Genomic DNA, 21,317 nt, shown 5'->3' with positions numbered 1-21,317 from the left:
ACTCTCGCGAGATGAGACTGTGACGCCATGGCACAGAGGGTATAATAGTAGGGACGCGGCCCGCAGCGGCACAGAGACTGGGAGGTGTTGGGGTAGAGCGGGTTATAGTGAGGGAGGGGGAACTCTATGGAATCTCAATGGCGCTTGTTTATTTATTACCTTATGCGTTTTGCATATTGCTAGCAGCACCTAGGCAGTGTGCCCGTTTTACAATAAAGACAAATGTTTCGTTTTGCAAGCCTAGTAAATAGTGTTGACACCTGGCGGGTATTTTATGTGCCTGGCAGATTAAAATGTTACTCAATGCCAATATTATTGAAAGGGAAGAAATGTAGGAAGCCTGGATTTTTTAATATTTCACAGACTGGGATTGAAAATAGGCCCTGTCATATCAAGTACACTCCCAGCAGCCCAATAAATAGTTAAATGGTGACTGGCAGTGGTCTTGGTATGGACTGTTATTCAAAATAGACCCTGGCATTTCAAGTACACAGAGGCCCAAACAGGGCCGGATTTGTTTGCCGGGCGCCCCAAGGCTGCCCCCTTTCTGTTCCACCCCCTGCGCATGCGTGAACAGCGAACCTCCCCCCCCCCCCGCGAACTTGCGCATGCGCGGGCCTTTTCAATCACATACGGAGCAGTGGGGGAGGTCCCCATTGCTCCGTATGCGCAAAAAACTTTAATATTCTGGTGCGGGCGGGCGGCATGCCGCCCCCCCAATTTTTGCTGCCCTAGGCCCGGGCCTTTGTGGCCTTTCCACAAATCCAGGCCTGGGCCCAAACAGCCCCCACCTGCCCAAAAAATGGTGACTGTCTACAGCAACTTACAGCAGCCAGTCTGGCATTTGCCAGAATCCACAGATTGTCAGTCCTGCAGTGATCCCCTTCCAGTGGCTCGTAAGCAACATGTTGCTTCCCATAGCCTTAAAGCAGGTGCTTATTTTTTAATTCCTGGCTTGGAGGCAAGTTTTGTTTGCATAAAACTAGATGTACTGCCAAATAAAGCCTCCTGTAGGCTGCCAGTATACATATGGCTACCAAATAGGCAATCATAGCCCTTATTTGGCACCCCCAGGAACTGTTTCATGTTTGTTCATATATGTGTTGCTCCCTAACTCTTTTTATAATTGAATATGACTTACGGGTAAAAAAGGTTGGGGACCCCTAGTCTACGGCGTCATACAGCAGCTCCTCTGGCAATTGCCAGAATCTACAGGTTGACAGTCTGGTCTTGCTCCTAATATCTGTCCAAAAAAACATACTCAATACGAGTTCTGACTTGCGTCAGGGTGCAAAAAAAAAAATCTTTTGTTACACAGTAATCTGTAAAATAATTCCACATGGTGTGCAGTTGATCAGTGTCACCCCCTCTGATTGTGGGTAACACACCAGCCAACCATGGCACAAAGACACTTTCACTTTGTTGATTTGTTTCATTATAGAGTTCTTAATAATGTTGTGCAACTGATATTAACTGTTTAGCTTTTGTCTAAAATTGGTTAATGACAATCATTACAAAGTTTACTGGTAGTAGAGACAGGGTTTAAACATGAAAAGACAGTAAAATATTAGGACACTTTAGTTACACTTTAAATCCTGTTGTATATTCACAAAAGCCGTTTCCTTACCATCAGGATCAAACAGGATTCACAATGCTGTTACTTTACATGTAGGGTCGGAGTGGGTTTGTGGGACACCAGAAAAAAACCTGGTGGGCCCCACTGACCCAGACCCACTCCCTGCCTGAAACCCTGGGTGCTCCCCCCTGACCTTCCCTCCTGATCACAGCCACGGGGCGTGAAGGGGGCTTGCACTGCCAGGTAACCCCTCAACTAGGGCCCTGGGGTGGTGCGGTGGCCCCTTGAAGTGGCAGCCCTGGTATGCCCCGGACCCCCCAGTCCAATGTGTACCTGTGGGTGCTTTCCCCTCCTTCACATCAGTGGCCTGCTAAAAGTGATCCATAAATTCTACTAAAACAGAATATACAGAAGGATTTAGACTTAAAGGGAAACGAAAGTCAAAGTCACTTGGGGGTGCCAAAATGTTAGGCACCCCCAAGTGACTTTAACCGCTTACCTCGTACCCCGGGCTGGTGCCCCTGTTAGGAGAAAACAGCACCAGCCCGGGGCACCTGGAGCGCAGCGCTTCCGTCTTCCTGGCTTCCTTTTCCTGAGTGCCAGCGGTGGGCGCATGCGCAGTAGAGTGAAAAGCCGACTTTAACATTTAAGTTCGGCTTTTCACTCTACTGCGCATGCGCGCGCAGCGAATCAGGAAAAGGAAGCGCCGGCAGCTACCCCGGGCTGGTGCTGTTCCTTCCTCACAGGGGCACCAGCCCGGGGTAAAAGGTAGGCGGTCAAAGTCACTTGGGGGTGCCTAACATTTTGGCACCCCCAAGTGACTTTGACTTTATTTTTCCTTTAAGGGCAGATTTATTATGCAGTGTAAAAAATAGGCAAAATTCACCACACATTGCCAGGCTTTGCTGTGTAAAAAAGGGGTGTAAAAACAGCGTCATTTTTTACGCGTTATTACTTCCACCAGAACTTACATCAGCAAACTTCTCCATTTGTTTTACGCAGCTTTTAACACTGTTTCTTTGGAGAATTTTGTTTTACACACCATAATAAATAGACCCCTTACTGTAACATGGCTAATTGTATTGCAGCAAATTTGTGCTGTTCAAACAGTCTGAATAACTACATAGCGATGGGGACAATAGTGAGGGGGTGGGACAATAGGAGCGGGGAGGGGCTGGAATGAAGCCGTTGCTACAACTAACAGATAAGTGGGTGCCTTGGTTGTGGCTTCCCTGGCTCCCGTGCAGGGCAACAGCACAGTAGTGATCAGAGTCCTCCCCCCTATATATAAACAGCCACCGGCAGCAGAAAGCAGCATACTAAGGGCATCCCTGCAACTGTATCCGGGCACCGCCATGGCAGACACCCTGAGGAGACTGGCTAACAGCGAGAAGTGCAGGGTCCTGCAGGATAAACTGGATGACTGGTACAAAGACTATCACGTGAGTATGCTACACTCTATTGGCCAGGTTTGTGGCACTGTGTGAGCGCAGCTTGGGAGAGACTTTTTAATATAAATTAATGGGTTGTGTTACAATAATTGCAGCAGATTCATACATTGATTATAGGGGAAGTCAACCCCCAAAAAATTAAATTTTGCCTAGTAAAAGAAAAATAATTCAGAGCAACTTTGCACTACACATCATTACACTTTTTCAATGGTTTTTGCATTATTTGTAAATTTAATTGAAAGCAGTGTCTGTCTGTGGCTCTGACTTTTTAACAGTGTAACACAGGTCTGACCTGAAGGAAACATTGTTTAAAAAGTCATAACCAGGAGTTAAGCAAGTGCTGCTTTCTAATTTCTAAATTGCATTTACTTTCAAAGCACTGAACATTTGTAATAAATGCATATTTGAAAGTCGCTTAGAATGATGTTTTCATTTATTAGGCCACACTTTATTTTTTGGGTTGACATGAATGTATGTATGTATGTATATCTTTATTTATAAAGTGCTACTTATGTACGCAGCGCTGTACAGTAGAATACATTAATACAAACAGGGGGTTATTAAGATAATAGATAATGTCCTTTAAAACATATATATACTGTCTAGCAATGTTCTCTCTAATTTCTTGGCTATGTGCACAAAAAATGTCTTTTGTGCACACATTTTAAACTTGTGTAAAAACAGTGTGCTCCGGTCAGGAGAGATCATTGCTATCTAGTTAATATGCAGCTTTCACAACTTTTTAGCAGCAAACTCTATATTTCATAAGGGAGTAGTGCAGGGACAGGGGCAGTTACAAGCTATATACACACCTTGTGTCTCAACCCTTTCTCCTTGTAGATTGTAAGCTCTTTTGGGCAGGGGTTTCTTCACCTCTTGTATCGGTTATTGATTGCTTTGTATGTTACTCTGTATGTCCAATGTGGGAAACCCACTTATTGTACAGCGCTGCGGAATATGTTGGAGCTTTATAAATAAATGTTAATAATAATAATATATAATAACACAGTAACGCCACGTGTGACATAGCCCTTACTGAATCGTGCAGCTACAGCCCCCCTCAATAAGGGGTTAACGTAGGATCCCATTATACACAGTACACTTGTGTTTGGGTTACACCTTGCCATGCCCTGATTAAAAAGACTGCAGGAATGTGTGGTAACTAATGACGCTTGTTGCCATGGTGACCATGCGCTACTTTCAGGGCAGAACAGGGCTTGTAACTGATGTTGCAACACTATTAGGATATCTGGCTCTATTTACACACTGTCACAGCTCAGATACATAGATCCCATATAACAGGGCTGTCGTGGGAGGCTGGCTATGCATAATGTAAGCGATGCTGGAAAAGATTTCTTCCATTCACACTATTAATTCTCTTTTGTAGAGATAGTGAATGGAGTAAAGCTTTTTTTGGCTGTAACATTACAGTGTCAGAGAAATTACACTTATTCTTGCTGGTTAGGGTGAACATTTTGCTGTACAAACTGTTTGAGTTTGCCTGTGATCTGCTTCAGTCTTATCTGCTCTGTGTTATAAGTGCACAGACAGGGTCGGACTGGGGGGTGCAGGGCCCACCAGGGCTGCCACAGCAGGGGCCCTGCACCTCCACAAGGGACCCCCGCTGTGGTCCCCACACCCCCCTGGGCCCCCACTGAACTCCCTCCTTCGAGAGTGCATACTTAGTGCGTCGGGACTGCGGGACCCATGGGCCCCGGGGCACCTAGCAGGGATCAGTTCTAGGCTGGAGGGGCCCACTGGGTTTTTTCCCTGTGTTCCATCGGCCCAGTCCGACCCTGTGCACAGACAGGCATGGCATCAGCCTGTAAGTACACATGGAGCAGATATTTGCCTCTATAGTTATGCAACTGCTGCCAGAGGGGCCATCACATGGGCCAATAATTGGCTAACTCAATCTGGAGGGGCCTTGCTAGCAGTTTTGGTTTGCTGGTCCAGCTAGACTCACAGCAGCCTTAGCCAACTCTCCTATGAAACAAAGTTTTTCTATGCAAAGGAAATATTTGCTAATGACTTTGCCCCACAGATATATCCCACAGCATAAATATTGTTTAAAACATTGTTACAAATAGGAAAAGGTTATTGTAATAACCACATGTAGGCTAATGCCACACGGGACCGACACTCTGCCTGCCAAATTCTGCTTAGTGTGTCTGCAGCCGGGCCGACACAATGGCTCCCGGCACAACAAGTAGATTGTTTAAGTGTAAAGGTGGATTCTCAGCCTGCACTTATCCACAGGCCGTACATGTATGTACAGTTTTCAGCACTGGGAGATTGCTGTTAATTGTCCTGTTGAGTCTCCATCTGTTTTATGTGCTGCTGTTAGTTACTAAGGTAACTATAGCTTAACTCGGTATGGCACAACATAGCCCATTCAGAAAAATAGTCTGCATCCCTTTACAGATAATGTGGTGTCTTGTGATCCACTCACTCACAAATTCCTGGTCATTCATTCACAAATATGGTGCCCTATTTACCACAAAAAGTACATAAACACACAACACTGTACTTTTCCCCAGGGTGCAAGTGCAAGAACACTAATTAGCACAAGAGCACCGCTCATAGGGCTTATTTAACAAGAACTTGCACCAAAGGAATTCTGTTCTCTGCACCACGTGCCAGACTACAAATTTGGTGCAGAGCGCAGCATCAGGGCACACGGGCCAGCTCTGTCCTTGTTTGCCATAACAACAGCAGATTTACATCCTTTCTGCTTGATCATGTTGGTGATTGTGTTAAGTGAGTCTGTTTGGTTGCCAGGGGAGATATTGTTAGCCAGTATAGTAAAAGCCACAATTTATGTCTGTGTTATGTAAACACAGATTTTCATTCTGGGCAGGGAGTCTGTTGCCTAAAAATGCATTGGATGGGTTAAGGTGGCCATACATGTCGCAATCCGCTTGTTTGGCAAGGTCGGCAGATGAGCAGATCTTCTCCTAATATGCCCACCTAAGGTGGGCGATATTGGGCTAATTGGATCGTTTGGCTCTAAAACAGCGGGCATAGGCTCAGTCGGACCAAGTCCATCAATGTTGTAGGCACACACATAAGTGAATGTCATGGTCTCAGGGCAGGAAAGCAAATTTCTTTCTCCTATTCACCATTGTAAAACACAAAATGCCCATCTGGAGCTTTAAGGTAGTATGTATAATTAGATTTATTATTGAAATATTCAAATTCTGCTTTTGAAAACCTAATTATGGCTTGCACATTCACTCTGACAGATCAATTCCTGCGACAGTAACCTGAATGTTTGCTGTGAGCTTCTCGAGTTGAATTCCAAAATTCAGGGTCAGCTTTTTAAAATCCTCAGTGTTACAGCGCGTGAAGGTAAGAGATCTTTTGTAACTTTTTCTACAAATCCAACATAATAACTCTCCATAGTGAAAAACACTGGGTGAAAAGATAATTCTATAGATAAATGCCGTGCACATCCTTAAACAGTGCTGGGCTAAATGTATAGCATTATAATACCAGCTAGCTTTTCCACTCCAAAATGTTTCTTTGTTAATCTACATGCTTAAAGTAGAACTAAACGCTAAAATTTCATTAGCACAAGAGTACCCCTCTCAGGGCTTATTTAACAAGAATTTGCACCAAAGGAATTCTGTTCTCTGTACCATGTGCTGGACTACAAATTTGGTTCAGAGTGCAGCATCAGGGGACTCGGGCCAGCTCTGTCCTTGTTTTACCTGTTTTTAAAAAAACAGTGGTTTCTGCCATAACAACAGCAGATTTACATCCTTTCTGCTTGATCATGTTGGTGATTGTGTTAAGTGAGTCTGTTTGGTTGCCAGGGGAGATATTGTTAGCCAGTATAGTAAAAGCCACAACTTATGTCTGTTTATGTAAACACAGATTTTCATTATAGAAATGCAGAATTTTATATACTGAACTTAAGGCACCATCCTAAAAGATCAGCATCTCTATATCAGTAATGATCCAGGCCTTCAAACTTGTCACAGGAGCTCCCCATCTTGGATTTTGTTAGAAGTGTCAGTGGCCCTGCACATGCTCAGTGGGCTATGAGCAGCTGTTGAGAAGCTGAGGTTGGCCTGTAAGATAAGCTAATGCTAGTTGCACTGGTTTCAGAGCTGCCCTATAGTAGTTATCTGTATTAATTCCTTATCAGCCTAATATTGTGACATTTATACGGCATATTGTGAGTGGGCCCCTAAGCTCAGGTAAGTGACAGCAGCACAGAGGATGTGCAGGGAATCAGCAGAAAAGAAGATGGGGGGCTACTGGGGGCATCTTTGGGGGCACAGATCTTCCCTGCTAAAGGGCTGATGTTGCCTTGGGCTGGTACAGAAGACCAAACATAATGTACAATATTTCTAGACTATTTTTTAAGTTAAGCTTTGTTTCTCCTTTAACATGTTTCCTCTGAACAAACATGAAGGACTACCTTTTCATTTTCCAGTGATGGGAGAGCATCCCCTACTTGCTAAGCCACACCATCTAATGCATCCTTTTGTGAGATATTGAGATGGGGCTTTGGAAGGAAATATTGGAAAATATGGGACTAAAAAACCACCAGTGACTTTTTATTGGCAAAACCTGGGCCAGTATTTGGATCACATGGGGCCCATGCAGACTAGACCTTGGCCCACCCACTTAAGCCCTGATCTTACCTCTTCCAAAATCAGTGGAAAGTCCCACCCCTTTACAACACAATCCCCTTCTTCGTGTCCTTGACCTGCCCATTTACATTACAGCCCTCTCCCCTACGTGATTCAAAATGTAGTCTGGCTTGGACTGCAGAGTATTCTATACCCAAATGTAGGTCATCTATTCTGCAATGCAGTGTAGTCTGACCTAGACTGACTTGTAACAGAATGTAGTGCAGAGATCCCCAACCTTTTATACTCGTGAGCCACATTCAAATGGAAAAAATGTTGGGGAGCAACACAAGCATGGAAAATGTTCCTGGGGGTGCAAATAAGAGCTATAATTGGCTATTTGGTAGTCCCTATGTGGACTGGTAGCCTATAGAAGGCTCTGTTTGGCTTTACACTGGCTTTTATGCAACCAAAACTTGCCCCCAAGCCAGAAATTAAAAAATGAGCAGCTACTTTGAGGCCACTGGGAGCAACATCCAAGGGGTTGGAGAGCAACATGTTGCTCACGAACCACTGGTTGGGGATCACTGATGTAGTGTAATGTGTATTGGGATGCAGAAAAGTTTGCATCACTTTCCATTCTTGAGTGGGAAGCATTGTGTAGTGTGTTTTCATAACTGATATAAGAAGTGCCATATCCCTTATATGGATAAATATTTTATATACCATTGAATATCTCTTCCCTTCTAGGTGGTCAGTATGCAGGAGTGGAGACTCTCAAGAGCCGTTTCTTGCCTTGGTTGGGAACCTGCTTTTCTGCATCTTCTCCAGGATCATTTTCTGAGAACAGTTGTAGTATTTTAAACGTATGTATGAAAATTATCTTTTTTAAAAATATGGTGGGAATAGTGAGTTGGCCCAACATGGTATTTTTAAGCAAAATCTTGATTCATTATACTAAAGTTCAGTGGCAGCTATTCGCATACAACACATTGCTGTCTTTTTAGACTGGAGCAAATATGGATGAACCTCCCTGGGCAGCCCCAGTTTTTGGCCAAAAGTATGCCATTAGGTCAATAATAGTGTTCTTCGTTTTGCATAAAGTATTTGGTGTACGTAGGGAAAAAACCTGGTTGCAATATAGCATGCCTCAGCTAACCAGCAACTGACGCCCATGAATTCTAATTTAAGCTTGGTGCTGGCTTTTTATTCTTCTTTTTAAACAGATTATGAAACTATGAGATGGCTTTTGATATCCTCAGATTTTATGGCAAGGGCAACATTATTTATAATTTGCTATTAGAAAAGATAGATATGGACTACCTAAACATTTTTAATTTAATTACATTCCAGGAATCAATGGAAAGAAAGCTATCCGCAAGCCATGAAAGAGAATTGAATGAAGTTGAATCCAAGCTGTCTTCTACCCGAATTGAACTGAACTCTGTCAGACAAGAGTAAGTCCAGTATGGCTGCACTGCATCAAAATCTTTTCACCTTGACACTGATAGTGCAAACTGATTTCTTTCCTCATTACCCAATAACCCAATAAACAATAATTAGCAACTGACGATCCAGTCTACAGATGTATACATGTTTATGAACTCTCACAAAATCTTTTTTTTTATAATGTGTCACCAAACTTTATAGGAGAACAAAACTGCATCATTGGTTGCATGTACAAGTCCAGGGGCCTCGCCCTGTGCCCCCGCCCTGTGCCCCCGCTGACAAGACAATGACAAATAAATATTTGTGTAAACATGTCAGCAAATATTACTTAAGGTCTCTCCCTTCCAGCATCTCTATCTTTACATACACACTAGTTATGCACCGGTCTGCCACATTTGGACCAACCAAACGCTCCAGAAGGTTGAACATGTTTTATTTTTTTTGCTCAAGCATCGCTAATACATTCCTGTAGTGTCAATACTAAAGCTTATGACTGCCCCAGAAAAGGTCACTTGTTGTAGGACAATATTTTCAAGTTTTCCAAGGCTGAAGCAACACCGACCTACAGTTTCTATTACGAGCTGGCATATTATAAAAAAACAAAAAACAGTGCTAAATGTATAATTTGTTCATTTGTACGTAGGATTCACATTTTATCTCATGTATGATTTTCTTTCTAACTCCAGATTACTAGAAACACAAATGGATCTGGAAGACACCAAAAACAAATCAGCAAACACTTTATTGGCCACTGAAGAGGAGATACTACAACTCAGAGCAGAGTAAGCTTGTGTTAATTTATATTGAATACTGTCTTTAATCCTTTGAGAGCCATAACCTTTTAAACTACCTGTACCACCTCTTGCCAGTCAACATACAGTATAGACCAAAAGGCAGCTGAGAAAAGTTCAGTGTAAGGGACTGGCATGGTGCTCCTTTATGTTGACGTTTACATACTCTATTTGCCAGCTAGTAAAGTTAATAATGTGTTGGTATTTAACAAAAAAGAAGTAGATAGTAAAGGTCCCCATACACTATAAGATCCGCTCGCTTGGCGGGCGGGTGGGCGATATCGGGTAGCAAGTTGCTTTAAAAAAAAATCTGATCGTTTGGCCCTGGGGCCAAACGATCGGATTACATTTGCGGCCATGGGCAGTCAGTTCGGGGACCGCATCAACGAGCCGATGCGGTCCCCGATCCGACTGGATTTTCTAACCTGGCCCATCGATATCTGGCCAATTTCAGGCCAGATATCAGTCGGCCAGGCTGCTCGTTTCTGCCCATACACGGGCCGATTAGCTGCCAAATCGGTCCCAGGGACCGATATCGGCAGCTTCTATCGGCCCGTGTATGGGGGCCTTAACTCTTAAGTGTAATCTCCCATGGAGAGATGAGTCAGCCATGACAGATCTCTGCTACTGCAGGTGACTAATAGCTCCGAAATGCCTTTAGTTACAACTCTTCAAAAGGGAAGGGCAGACAAGCATGTTTGCTTTTGGTGCAAGACCAATTTAAGAATTCATGCAAAGTATACATTTTAGTGTTATCTCACTGCACATTTAGGAAAGTTTGGCTGTTCCAGTTCCTTTGATTATATTGTAACACATCCCTTTTAGATGAGATTATGATTGCACTTTCTAAGAAATCTGTGCTGCCCAAGAACATATGGGCCATAAATACAGACCAAATAGCCTTTTAGGGCACCTCAGTGATCTTTTAGAATCCACACTGCCCAGATAACTCATTTTCAAAAGGTGGGTCAAATTTACGGGTTTAATTACTATGGGTATAGTCCATGTGCTTGATCACTAAAAGGCACCAAGACATGCCCCTTACATAAACACTTGTGCCATACCTATAGCTCATGGTATAGTAAAAAGAATCCATGTATTTGATGCCAGCATTAAGCAGAGTTCCATATCTGCTTCTGCATGAATGAAATGCATGTAAGGGGCATGCATAGGACTGCATGTAGCTAGCTGCACACCCCTTAAATCACTTGTCACTTTTTGCATTCCATTTGCCTGGCAAAGTGTTACACCTTCTTGCATTATCTTTAGAAATATTGTGTCAAAACTGATAAAGCTTAGCATTCTATGGACTTGTTATTTTGTTTAAACAAAAAAATTGTGTCCGATTTTTAAAACTTTCTGCATATTGTCATTGGTAGGTTCAACCAAGTTCTGAATTATGTATGTACATACAAATATTTTCTGTGTACTCCATAATTGTTTGCGTTTTAAAGAGAACATAGTCTACAGTCCTCAAACTGTAACTTAAAAGCCCCTTTGCTTTGACCAGACTTCTCCCTAGAATCATCTTCCAGTGCTTAAGCTGTCCCTGCTGGGGCCCCATAGAATATCTGGCACACAGGCTCTGCTAATGATGCTGGCACTATACATAGAGGTAAAGTGATACAGGTAGAAAAGTCAAGTCTGAAGGTCATTATTATACTTTTCACATGATGTTTATTTGATTTACACTTACCAAGCCCAAATTATCACCATGTTAATTTAGTATATCAAAATTATTTTGAAATTTAGTTAAAAATAGCAAATTCATAGCATACAGAGAGAATATTGTGTGCATGTTTGGCTTGCTTTCAGGCTGAGAGCTGCTAGAGAGAAGTTGGAGTTAAGATCGCTAGATTCCATTGATGACTATGAAAAGCAAATACGCCTGCTAAGGGATGAGATCTCCATTTTGTCAGCTGAGAATGGTATCCTAAATAGCAGGTGCGGTGGCGCTTTTCTGTACAAATGTGTATTTCTACAAAATAAATGTGATATTCAAGCAGAAGAATTAATTTGCTGTATTTCCAGTATGAAAAATGTTTAAGCAAAGAGAAGCAATGGCCTAGGGCAGTGATCCCCAACCAGTGGCTCGGGGGCAACATGTTGCTCACTAACCTCTTGGATGTTGCTCTCAGTGCCCCCAAACCAGGGAGTTATTTTTGAATTCCTGACTTGATTTACTACCAAATAAAGCCCCCTGTAAGCTGACAGTGTGCATAGAGGCCCCTAATAGCCAATCACAGCCCTTATTTGACTCCTCCATGAACTTTTATGGTGCTTGTGTTGCTCTCCAAGTCTTTTCAAGTCTTTTCAAGTGGCTCACAAGAAAGAAAGGTTGGGGATCCCTGGCCTAGGGTATAAGATTATCAATTATAATCACTGGGGAGGGTGGGGGGGTCTAAAACAATTGCTACCCCCCAGTGATTATGTATGTATGTATGTATGTATGTATATCTTTATTTATAAAGCGCTACTTATGTACGCAGCGCTGTACAGTAGAATACATTAATACAAACAGGGTGTTAATAAGATAATAGATAAATACAAAGTATAATAATAAATACAGATAAATACAGCAGCAATAAGTTAAGAGTCGAGGACACAAGAGGATGGAGGTCCCTGCCCGTAGAGCTTACAATCTATATGGGAGGGTAACTAACAGACACAAATAGGCAAATATAAGTGCTGTAGGTCACAGTGGGTGACACTATAATATAAATGCTTTTCTTTCTCCCTTAAAAATGTCATTTACCGATCCTGCTATTGTGCTGCAGCATTGTATGTGCACAGCTGTGAGGCTCATTCTGTATTAGAAACTAGTACTCAGCAATAAGCTGATCATTGAGAGGGAAATTTCAGTGGTTTTGCATTAGTACATATGCACTTGTATAGATTATGAAAATATCCATTTGAGATTCCTATCTGTATATAAATGTAGCACTAGCTAAAAAAGCACAACCAAATAGTTTCATAACAAAAATGATTCATTCTGCAAGCTGTAAATGAAAGATGATATGGTTTGATTTGGCATTTCTCTTATTTTAGAGTGTCGAGAAGCCGATCTCCTAGTCCTATTCGACATTCCAGCAGATCATCTAGTCCATTCCCCAGGAGTGAGTCCCCTACCTGTGCCAAAATCACCAATGCCTCTCGCCAAGCCCGCCTGATATCTAGATTTAATGATATCTTTGCTAACGATCGTCTGGATGCACAGACTCTGCTCAGACGTTACATCGATGATCTGGAGATGGTTCAAAGGATCATATTTATTGCCACAGTGGTACGGAGATACATTTAATTTGCACATTTTAGGGCACATGTTTGTTTGCAAGTGCAATGAGCAAAGTGCAAGTTTGAGCGCTATGGCCATGTTTTGTTCCCCACAATGCAGCTCATTTACTAAAGCAATTGCTCACTTTGTTTTTTTCAGGAATCTTTCCATGCTGCCAAGATGGCCTTTAGGCAGTTTAGACTCAGAGTACGCAAATCCCTATCTCCTTCTCACATGGGACCTGAATCACTGGAAGACACTGTCATTGACTACATTGTCCGCAACCTGGATCTGTATGACGTCCAATCCAGTGTCAATGTAAGTTTCTGTTCCGCCTACTCTACATCAGATATAAAGCATCCAAACACTTGCATGCATGCACCCAATACTATCATGAAACAACAAGTTCTGTTGTCTAAGTTTCTAGCAAGGAGTTGAGAAACTCTACTTTGATTTATGTAAGAATAACATTTGGACAATGTCTCTATCAGACGTGGGATTTCTGAAACTAGGGTTGTCACCTTCCCCCCCCCCCCAAAATTACTAGTCTGGTGGTGGTTACATCACAGGGGGTGGGGAATGGGCACACTGGTAATAGGGAATAGGAAATGGAAAAGTGGGAAGAGGGAAAAATTTAGGAAACAGGAGAAATTAAAAATTCTCCAGCAATTACAATAGCAGTAAAATTTGTAATACTGGGCCCGGTCCTAGCAGGTGATTTACTGGGCAGGAGGCAAACCTACCTGAAACATGTAAGGGTCTTACTGCCTTATAAAAAAAATGACAGTGCTGTATATACAAGTCATGCTACAAAAATAAAGTTATACATATACATTATACACATTTTATCCAAAATCTGTGCTGAAATGATATGAACATGAGTACTGAATTGTTCCCTGACAATCCTTGTTTGTTTTAGGAGGTTATCAGTGCCATGAATGTCAATCCTAAAATCTCCTTCCCTCCCGACGTGGACTTTATTCTGATCAGCGCATTCATCCGGGAGGTGTGCCGAGTAGCTTTTGCCATGCAGACCCTAGATCCCCCACTGGACATAGCATTTACAGTTGATGGAGAACTCTTCACTGAGAGCAAGTAAGAATCTCTTTCCCTTGATTAACAATGATCAGATATGGCATGGATGGATGATGCCAGAGAGCCTGAGGTATACTGCCAAAGTGAGCCATAGGTTAGGTTAGCTGGTGGTAGGCTAGATCTGTGGAGCTCACTGTTGGTGGTAAGAGATAGGGGTATACTGACCAGCTCATTTAGAAGCTGAGGCTCCATTGAGGAGGAAGAAAGGGGTCAGCACCCAGCAGTACCTTGCCAATCAGGGACCCAGTGTATAGGGATTTAGGAACACAAAGGTCCTGTTGTTGGATAGATGGCATTCCTAGACACAAGCCATATCCTGTGTTATCTGGTCTGAAGAAAGAATAGCAAGAAGTTAGGCAGCCGGAGAGGTCCAAGTGGCCTGGGAATCCTTGTACTGTATATGATGGTTTTATTATTGGGAATTGTATAAACTACTGAAAGATGGAGAAGGTGTTTAAGAAAGCTGTTACTGACATAATCTGCCAACCCAGAGACACGATCATGACATGACATGATCTCAACCCAGAGCTTCTAACTCGCGTCTCTTCCTGCCTGTCTGCTATCTCCACTTGGATGTCCCAACGTTACCTCAAATTAAACCTCTCTAAAACTGAACTGGTTCTCTTTCCCCCATCCAACACCCACATTGTTCCCGAGGTATCTATAACGGTTAACAATTCTACCATCACCCCATCTTCCCAGGCCCGGTGCCTTGGGGTTATCCTTGATTCTGCGCTGTCCTTCACCCCTCATATCCAATCACTTATCAAATCATGTCACTTTCACCTAAGAAATATCTCCAAAATCCGATCATTTATCACCCAAGATGCTGCCAAAATTCTTATTCACTCTCTTATAATATCTCGGACTACTGTAATTCCCTATTAATTGGCCTTCCCCTCCAAAGACTGTCCCCTCTCCAGTCCATAATGAATACTGCTGCCAGGCTCATACACCTCTCCAACTGCTCCTCCTCTGCCATGCCACTCTGCCAATCCCTGCACTGGCTTCCCCTACCATCCAGGATAAAATTCAAACTATTGACCCTCACATTTAAAGCAGTCCATAACTCTGCCCCACCCTACATCTCTGAACTCATCTCTAGGTACCATCCAACCCGCTTGTTACGCTCCTCTACTGACCTGCTCCTCAACTCCTCTCTCATTCCCTCCTCACACGCTCGCATTCAAGACTTTGCAAGGGCTGCCCCCCTTCTCTGGAATTCACTCCCACAAACTGTCAGACTTTCTCCCAATCTCTCTGCCTTCAAGAGATCTCTAAAAAAACATTTATTTAGAGAGGCTTACCCTAATCTAGTTTAGCAATACCCTGTGCCACACCTCTCACAACTCTGGTCATGCCCATTCCCACACCTTGTGTCTCAACCCTTTCTCCTTGTACATTGTAAGCTCTTTTGGGCAGGGCCCTCTTCACCTCTTGTATCGGTTACTGATTGCTTTATATGTTACTCTGTATGTCCAATGTATGTAACCCACATATTGTACAGCGCGGCGGAATATGTTGGCGCTTTATAAATAAATGTTAATGTAATGTAGATTCTGTGGACCTCCAGTTTAAAGTGTGACGTTAGAGCCCTGGCCCTGATGTCAACTATTCATTTACTTGCTTGTTACTCACTTGGCTATGGTTGTAGGTTGGAACTGATTAGGAGGCAGGCCAACAGATAAGTCCTGCACACAGCTTTTTTGCTGTGGGCTACGTCCTGTATACATAATTCCCAGTGGTCCAGTTTTAATAGGGTTTGTTCTGAGTAGGTGGGGTTTTATGTTCCATAGCTAATAAATAACTATGATATTGCTTAACTCTCTAGGTACCGTCGAACATATGATTCCGAGCACACAGCCCCTCTGGTATATTATCATGTGTGGCCTGCCTTAATGGAAAATGACAATGTCATTGTTAAAGGAGAGGCACTAACAAAAAGAGGAGCTCTGGTAAGATTACATGATTATCAGTATGTTGGCAGTATATAGGGAGAACTCAAACAATTGATATGGTATTCTCACCAAGTCACGCTACAAAATCATGTAAAAATAAAAGGGCCTTATAGTTACTTTTTATGCTAACTTCAATACAGAATAAAAGGCTCACATTTGCCCAGGTTCAGTAGCCCATAGCAACTAATAAGATGTTTGGTTTTAAAAGGGTGACCAATAAATGCTTCCTGCTTATTGGCTGTATAGGTGACTAGACCTATTGAAACCTTGCACCTTGCATTGCCAAAAGATTCTAATGGGTCACTTAAGACACGAGGCTGGGGCTCCATTTCTTCCAAAAATGCACTGGCCCAAGGTACTTCCTTTTAAGTGCAGTGCCTCCATACTCTAATGGTGCCCCAGTATCACCATGCACAATGCATAAGTCAACAAATATTTTTTGTATCTCACTCAGGGCAGTTTAGAGGATATTAGGGCAACAGAACAGTATGGCAGTGTGGCCCTAAAAAAAGAAATGTACCACAGGCTGGTGCATTTGTGGTAGAATAGGGGTACTATCCTTGGGTCTGAAGGAAGTGACTAGAATCTGAGGGGTGCCTAATAACTTGATGCGCCCTTTCTTGTCCCTTAATAAGTGGTTGGTGCCCTTGGGAAAACACACCTAAATCTGAGGAGGCAATGTAATGAGAGTTGCAAAGCTTGCTACAGGTTTAGTAACCTATTGCAATAAACTAGGAGATAACATTCACTAGGCATCTGTTTGCAAGAAAACTTTGGTTGGTTTCTGTTGATTTGAAGACCTGGGCCAATTTTCTATAATATAACATTGTGTAATGATATATTCATATTACTCCTATTATTTTGTCTTTGCAGTGGAGTTCAGTAAGAAGCAGAAGCAGGAGTACTAGCCCTGTCCGCTCTCGCTCAGCTAGCCCAGGCCGCAACCTGGTATGTGACCTTACAACTACAGCAGAATTGCCTGTTCCAAATATTCCTTAATGCTAACTGATGCTTTCTAGACACTTGTTCTTTTCTTCTATTTTTGTGTGCACCAGAGTGATCATTTGTGAGCCCTTTTCTAAGGAAATGGCTGCCGAGGTTCACACGGGGGTGGGGGGTCCAATATGCAGAAAATACACCGACCCCAAGAAGAAACTAACTAAGAGTGCTGAGCTGCCATTTTACTAACCTTTCCAGAGCATCTTCCATTACATTTTTATTATGTAATAAAAAACATTAAATTTTTCCAAGAGCAGCAACCAATAAGCAGACAAGATTTGCCTTTTTATTACCTATAGTAACATAGTAAGTAGTCTTGAAAAAGACACATGTCCACCAAGATCAACTTTAGTGCCTATATTTAACTTGCCTTGCTAGTTGATCCAGAGGAAGGCAAAAAACCCCATCTGAATCCTCTCTAATTTGCCGCAGAGGGGAAAAAATTCCTTCATGGCTCTAAGATGGCAATCGGACCAGTCCCTGGGTCAACTTGTACTATAAGCTATGTCCCATAACCCTGTATTCCCTCACTTGCTAAAAAGTCATCCAACCCCTTCTTGAAGCTATCTAATGTATCTGCCAGTACGACTGATTTAGGGAGAGAATGGAATTGGAATGGGTGCCCTTGTGTCTGTTAGGGGTTAGAGAAGAATCACTAGCTTGTGAAAGGGCCAATACACAACACTCATGCCTGGGTTGATGGATATTGGCAGATAGACAGGAGGAGACTGGTAAATTGATCTGGGAGTTGGAGAGCGGCAATAAAGCGCAATCTGCACCACATTTTACACCAGGGCCCATGGGCACAGATATATTACTGATAATCACTTCTTGGGTAAGGGCTCTGGAGGCCTGCATATAATAATTCACCACTTCACAGGTGGTTGGTTTGCCCATACTCAGTCACTATGATATCTCTCACTGTTTTTTTATCTTCTATTTTCACAGACATCTAGAAGCCGCAGTCCTTCCCCCAGAAGAAGTGGCACCCCAAGTAAGTAACATGAAAGTGATACGCTTTATCTGTTGCATTTATTAATGAAAAATAATGGGATTTAAAAATGGTTAAAAAGAAAACATACACTGAATATATCATATTCTATGACAAATACTATGCATTTTGTGTACAAAACTGGCCATACATGCCCAGATTTGGTCTGGCAGTTTGGCTGTTTTGTACCATACTGTCTGACTATTTTGGCATATATGGTGTAGGATGGCAGTTTAGACTGATAATTCTGGAATCCTTGGTTCTGTTCATGCATGGACTGGCAATCTGTGGATTCTGGCAAATACCAGAGGGGCTGCTGTAAGATGCCATAGACAGTCACTATTTAGTGGACTGGTGGGCTCTGTGTACTCAAAATGCCAAAGCTTTTTTTTGAATCCAAGTCCAGGCCTGGTCCTATTGGAAAATGTGGTTGGCTAAAAGGGAAGAGAAGAAGCAGCTCTGTGGCTCCTCTTCACTTCCTGCTGTTCTGATTGATTGGGTGGTCATCCCCAATGAACAGGTTTGGCCACCTTAAGTCTACAGCCACCAAATTCTGCTTCATGTGCCAACACAATGGCTCCAGGTGCAGGCACGTAAAGAAGTTTTAAGAAGTGTAGGGGTGGATCCTCCGGTTGCGTTTATCTGCAGACTGAGAATCTACCATGCGTGACAGTAACCTAAACTCAATTTAAAGGACATTGCAGATTCAAACAATCCTTGGGCATGTAATTGCTTATCATTTACAAACAGTGTTTTTATTTATTTTCCTGAAATGCTTCCTATTTGGCTGATTCCAAAATATTTCTCTCTCATAGGATTCTAATTGCCTGGCATCATGCGTCCAATCAGTTCATCAGGGATCCATCTGCATCAGTGGTGCTTCTTTTTCTTCCTAGTACCTCAGACCTTCAGTACAATAATGTGAATGGATATTGGAAGCCTAGCGTGTGTGTTTGCCATCTATAAAATGGGAAAATGGCATTGTCACTCCAGCAGCTCTACAAGCTTATTTCTGTTTCTTAACAAACTTCCTACAGTGTCTGAAGTATGAAAAATTAAATACTGCAGGGTTTGTTCAAGAAAACAAATGCTATAAGTATTTCTAGAATACCTGAATGCTTTTTTATCAAACAGTGTTTGACACTCATACCTTCATATATGGAAATGGAATTAAAATTATTCAATTAATTCTAGAAAAACAAGATGAATCAAGAACAGAAGCATGATTTCCTTTGTATAACATTGTATTGTACTCAGTTCCAGTCCAACACAAACATACACCCAAGGCCTCGCCCTGCCCCTGACAACCCTTGGCAACTCCTCTCTTTCTTGCCTACCTCCAACCCCTGCCGCTTTTATTGTTCCCACGTACACTCTCTGCTTATCTCTCCCACACCCCAGAAACTTAAGGTGCCCATACATGCACTGATATTATCATATAAAATTAGGTTTTTTACGATATTTGGTGCGTGTATGGAGGGTTGACAAGACGACCAATATCAGCAAAAACATTGGATATCGGGCATCTTGGAAGGTGCCCCAAACATTGGCAGTAGTTTAATGCTGAATTGTCAGATAGGGGTAGATTTTTTTTTTCTACCAGTTTTGTTACTTTATAAACAGATTTTGGAATTACCTCCAAGCAAAGTATATGAGATATGTACTATATATGTAAGAGAGTCACCTAAAAGTATATAAGAGGATTTTTCTATAGCTGAAACAATATTAGCGTATATAAATACATAATAAAGTTACTCAGCTTCCAGGAGTAGCAGAACAAATCAGTATCTCAAAAATAACCCTTGGACAACCCAATACCCAGCTTTTGGCACTATATATGGGCCAAACCCACAGTTTGAAACCTTTGTGGCTTGGAGATAAAACCATGTAATTCATCTCACTGCTGTTTAGCAAAAAATGCTCACATGGTGTAGGAACCTACAAACCTACAGTTAGCTGGGCCCATATATGTGCCACAAATATCATAGCTGCCCCTTTTATAGTGCCAAACTCATAGGCAATTTAGAGAATCCAAGTAAGTAATGAGAATTATATAACATACAACAGTTGATTGGATGAATAACCAAATCAGATACCAACTCAATTTTTTAATAGCACAATGAAAGTGCAAAGGAGGGGGGGGGGGGGTTGCAGTTGAAATTAAAAGCAGATCAGTGCGGGAACCTTAGCTGTAGGTTTATTTTCTTTATATCTCTCCTTATCTTTATCTTTTTCCATATTGTGTGACTTGAACATCATTTGGACACTCCTAATGCCAAACACACTAGATATATCTGGGCCACAAAAGCCAAGCCACACATTAATTGCAATATATTATGATTTTTAATTAGTTTTATTTTCTTTGCTTGACGCCCCACATTAATCTAATAATGGTGTCTTTTGTATACAGTTATTATTTTAAGTTCTGTTTGTGGTAGGGTGTGCCTTATTTACCTAGAACAATTTCTGGATATTCTATTGTGCCTTTTTTAGTATTTGAAATGTTATTCTAAGTGATTTAAACACAGTGCAGTTTGGACCTTACTGATTTGGCATTATCCCTTTAAATGTGACATGCACATGATTGATAAAGGGCACACAGCATGCCCGAAATTGTGTCTGTATGATGTATTTTATATCTTAATACAAGATTTTTTGCATTGATAATCTACATATGCTGCTTCTTTTTTTCTTTCTTTCTCTCACTTTGGTAGAAATAATATAAATGCGAACTATCTACTGATAGTTTGTTGGGGGATCCTTAATAGAGAAGGATCTAGGGGTTTTTGTTGATAACAAGTTGTCTAATTCCAGGCAGTGTCATTCTGTGGCTACTAAAGCAAATAAAGTGCTGTATTGTATAAAAAAGGGCATTGACTCAAGGGATGAAAACATAATTTTGCCTCTTTATAGGTCCCTGGTAAGGCCTCACCTTGAGTATGGGGGGCAGTTTTGGGCTCCAGTGGAGCTGGAGAGAGTGCAGAGACTGCAACTAAACTGGTAAAGGGGATGGAAGGGTTAAACTATGAGGTGAGACTGTCAGGGTTGGGGTTGTTTTCTCTGGAAAAGAGGCGCTTGCGAGGGGACATGATTACTCTGTACAAGTGCATTAGAGGGGATTATAGGCAGATAGGGGGTGTTCTTTTTTCC

General features: G+C 42.1%; 1 protein-coding gene across 2 annotated transcripts; it reads left to right on the top strand.

Moving 5' to 3' along the window:
- The first annotated feature begins 12 nt into the window (after positions 1–12).
- On the top strand, positions 13–20,834 carry LOC100379837 (spermatogenesis associated 18 homolog). 2 transcript variants are annotated; one of them, XM_002932575.5, is made up of 14 exons: positions 13–39; positions 2,872–3,018; positions 6,273–6,378; positions 8,361–8,476; positions 8,964–9,067; positions 9,746–9,841; positions 11,666–11,794; positions 12,899–13,133; positions 13,284–13,442; positions 14,044–14,219; positions 16,051–16,174; positions 17,051–17,125; positions 18,125–18,170; positions 18,983–20,834. In XM_002932575.5, exons 1-14 carry the CDS (start codon positions 28–30, stop codon positions 18,988–18,990), a joined length of 1,533 nt encoding a protein of 510 aa, XP_002932621.2. In that variant the 5' UTR covers positions 13–27; the 3' UTR covers positions 18,991–20,834. The 2 variants fall into 2 exon arrangements, with proteins under 2 accessions (XP_002932621.2, XP_004912624.1); XM_004912567.4 differs by lacking the exon at positions 11,666–11,794.
- The last annotated feature ends 483 nt before the right edge of the window (positions 20,835–21,317 follow it).

Source organism: Xenopus tropicalis, chromosome 3 (genome assembly GCF_000004195.4).
Source record: "Xenopus tropicalis strain Nigerian chromosome 3, UCB_Xtro_10.0, whole genome shotgun sequence".
Taxonomy (NCBI): Eukaryota; Metazoa; Chordata; class Amphibia; order Anura; family Pipidae; genus Xenopus; species Xenopus tropicalis.
The sequence above is the reverse complement of the archived record's forward strand: the minus strand, read 5'-3'. Positions and strand labels throughout refer to the sequence as shown.

Coding starts and splice junctions, on each gene's coding strand:
- LOC100379837 (XM_002932575.5), top strand. Junction 9,842..11,665: donor ATACTACAACTCAGAGCAGA/GTAAGCTTGTGT, acceptor GCTTGCTTTCAG/GCTGAGAGCTGCTAGAGAGA. Junction 14,220..16,050: donor GAACTCTTCACTGAGAGCAA/GTAAGAATCTCT, acceptor TTAACTCTCTAG/GTACCGTCGAACATATGATT.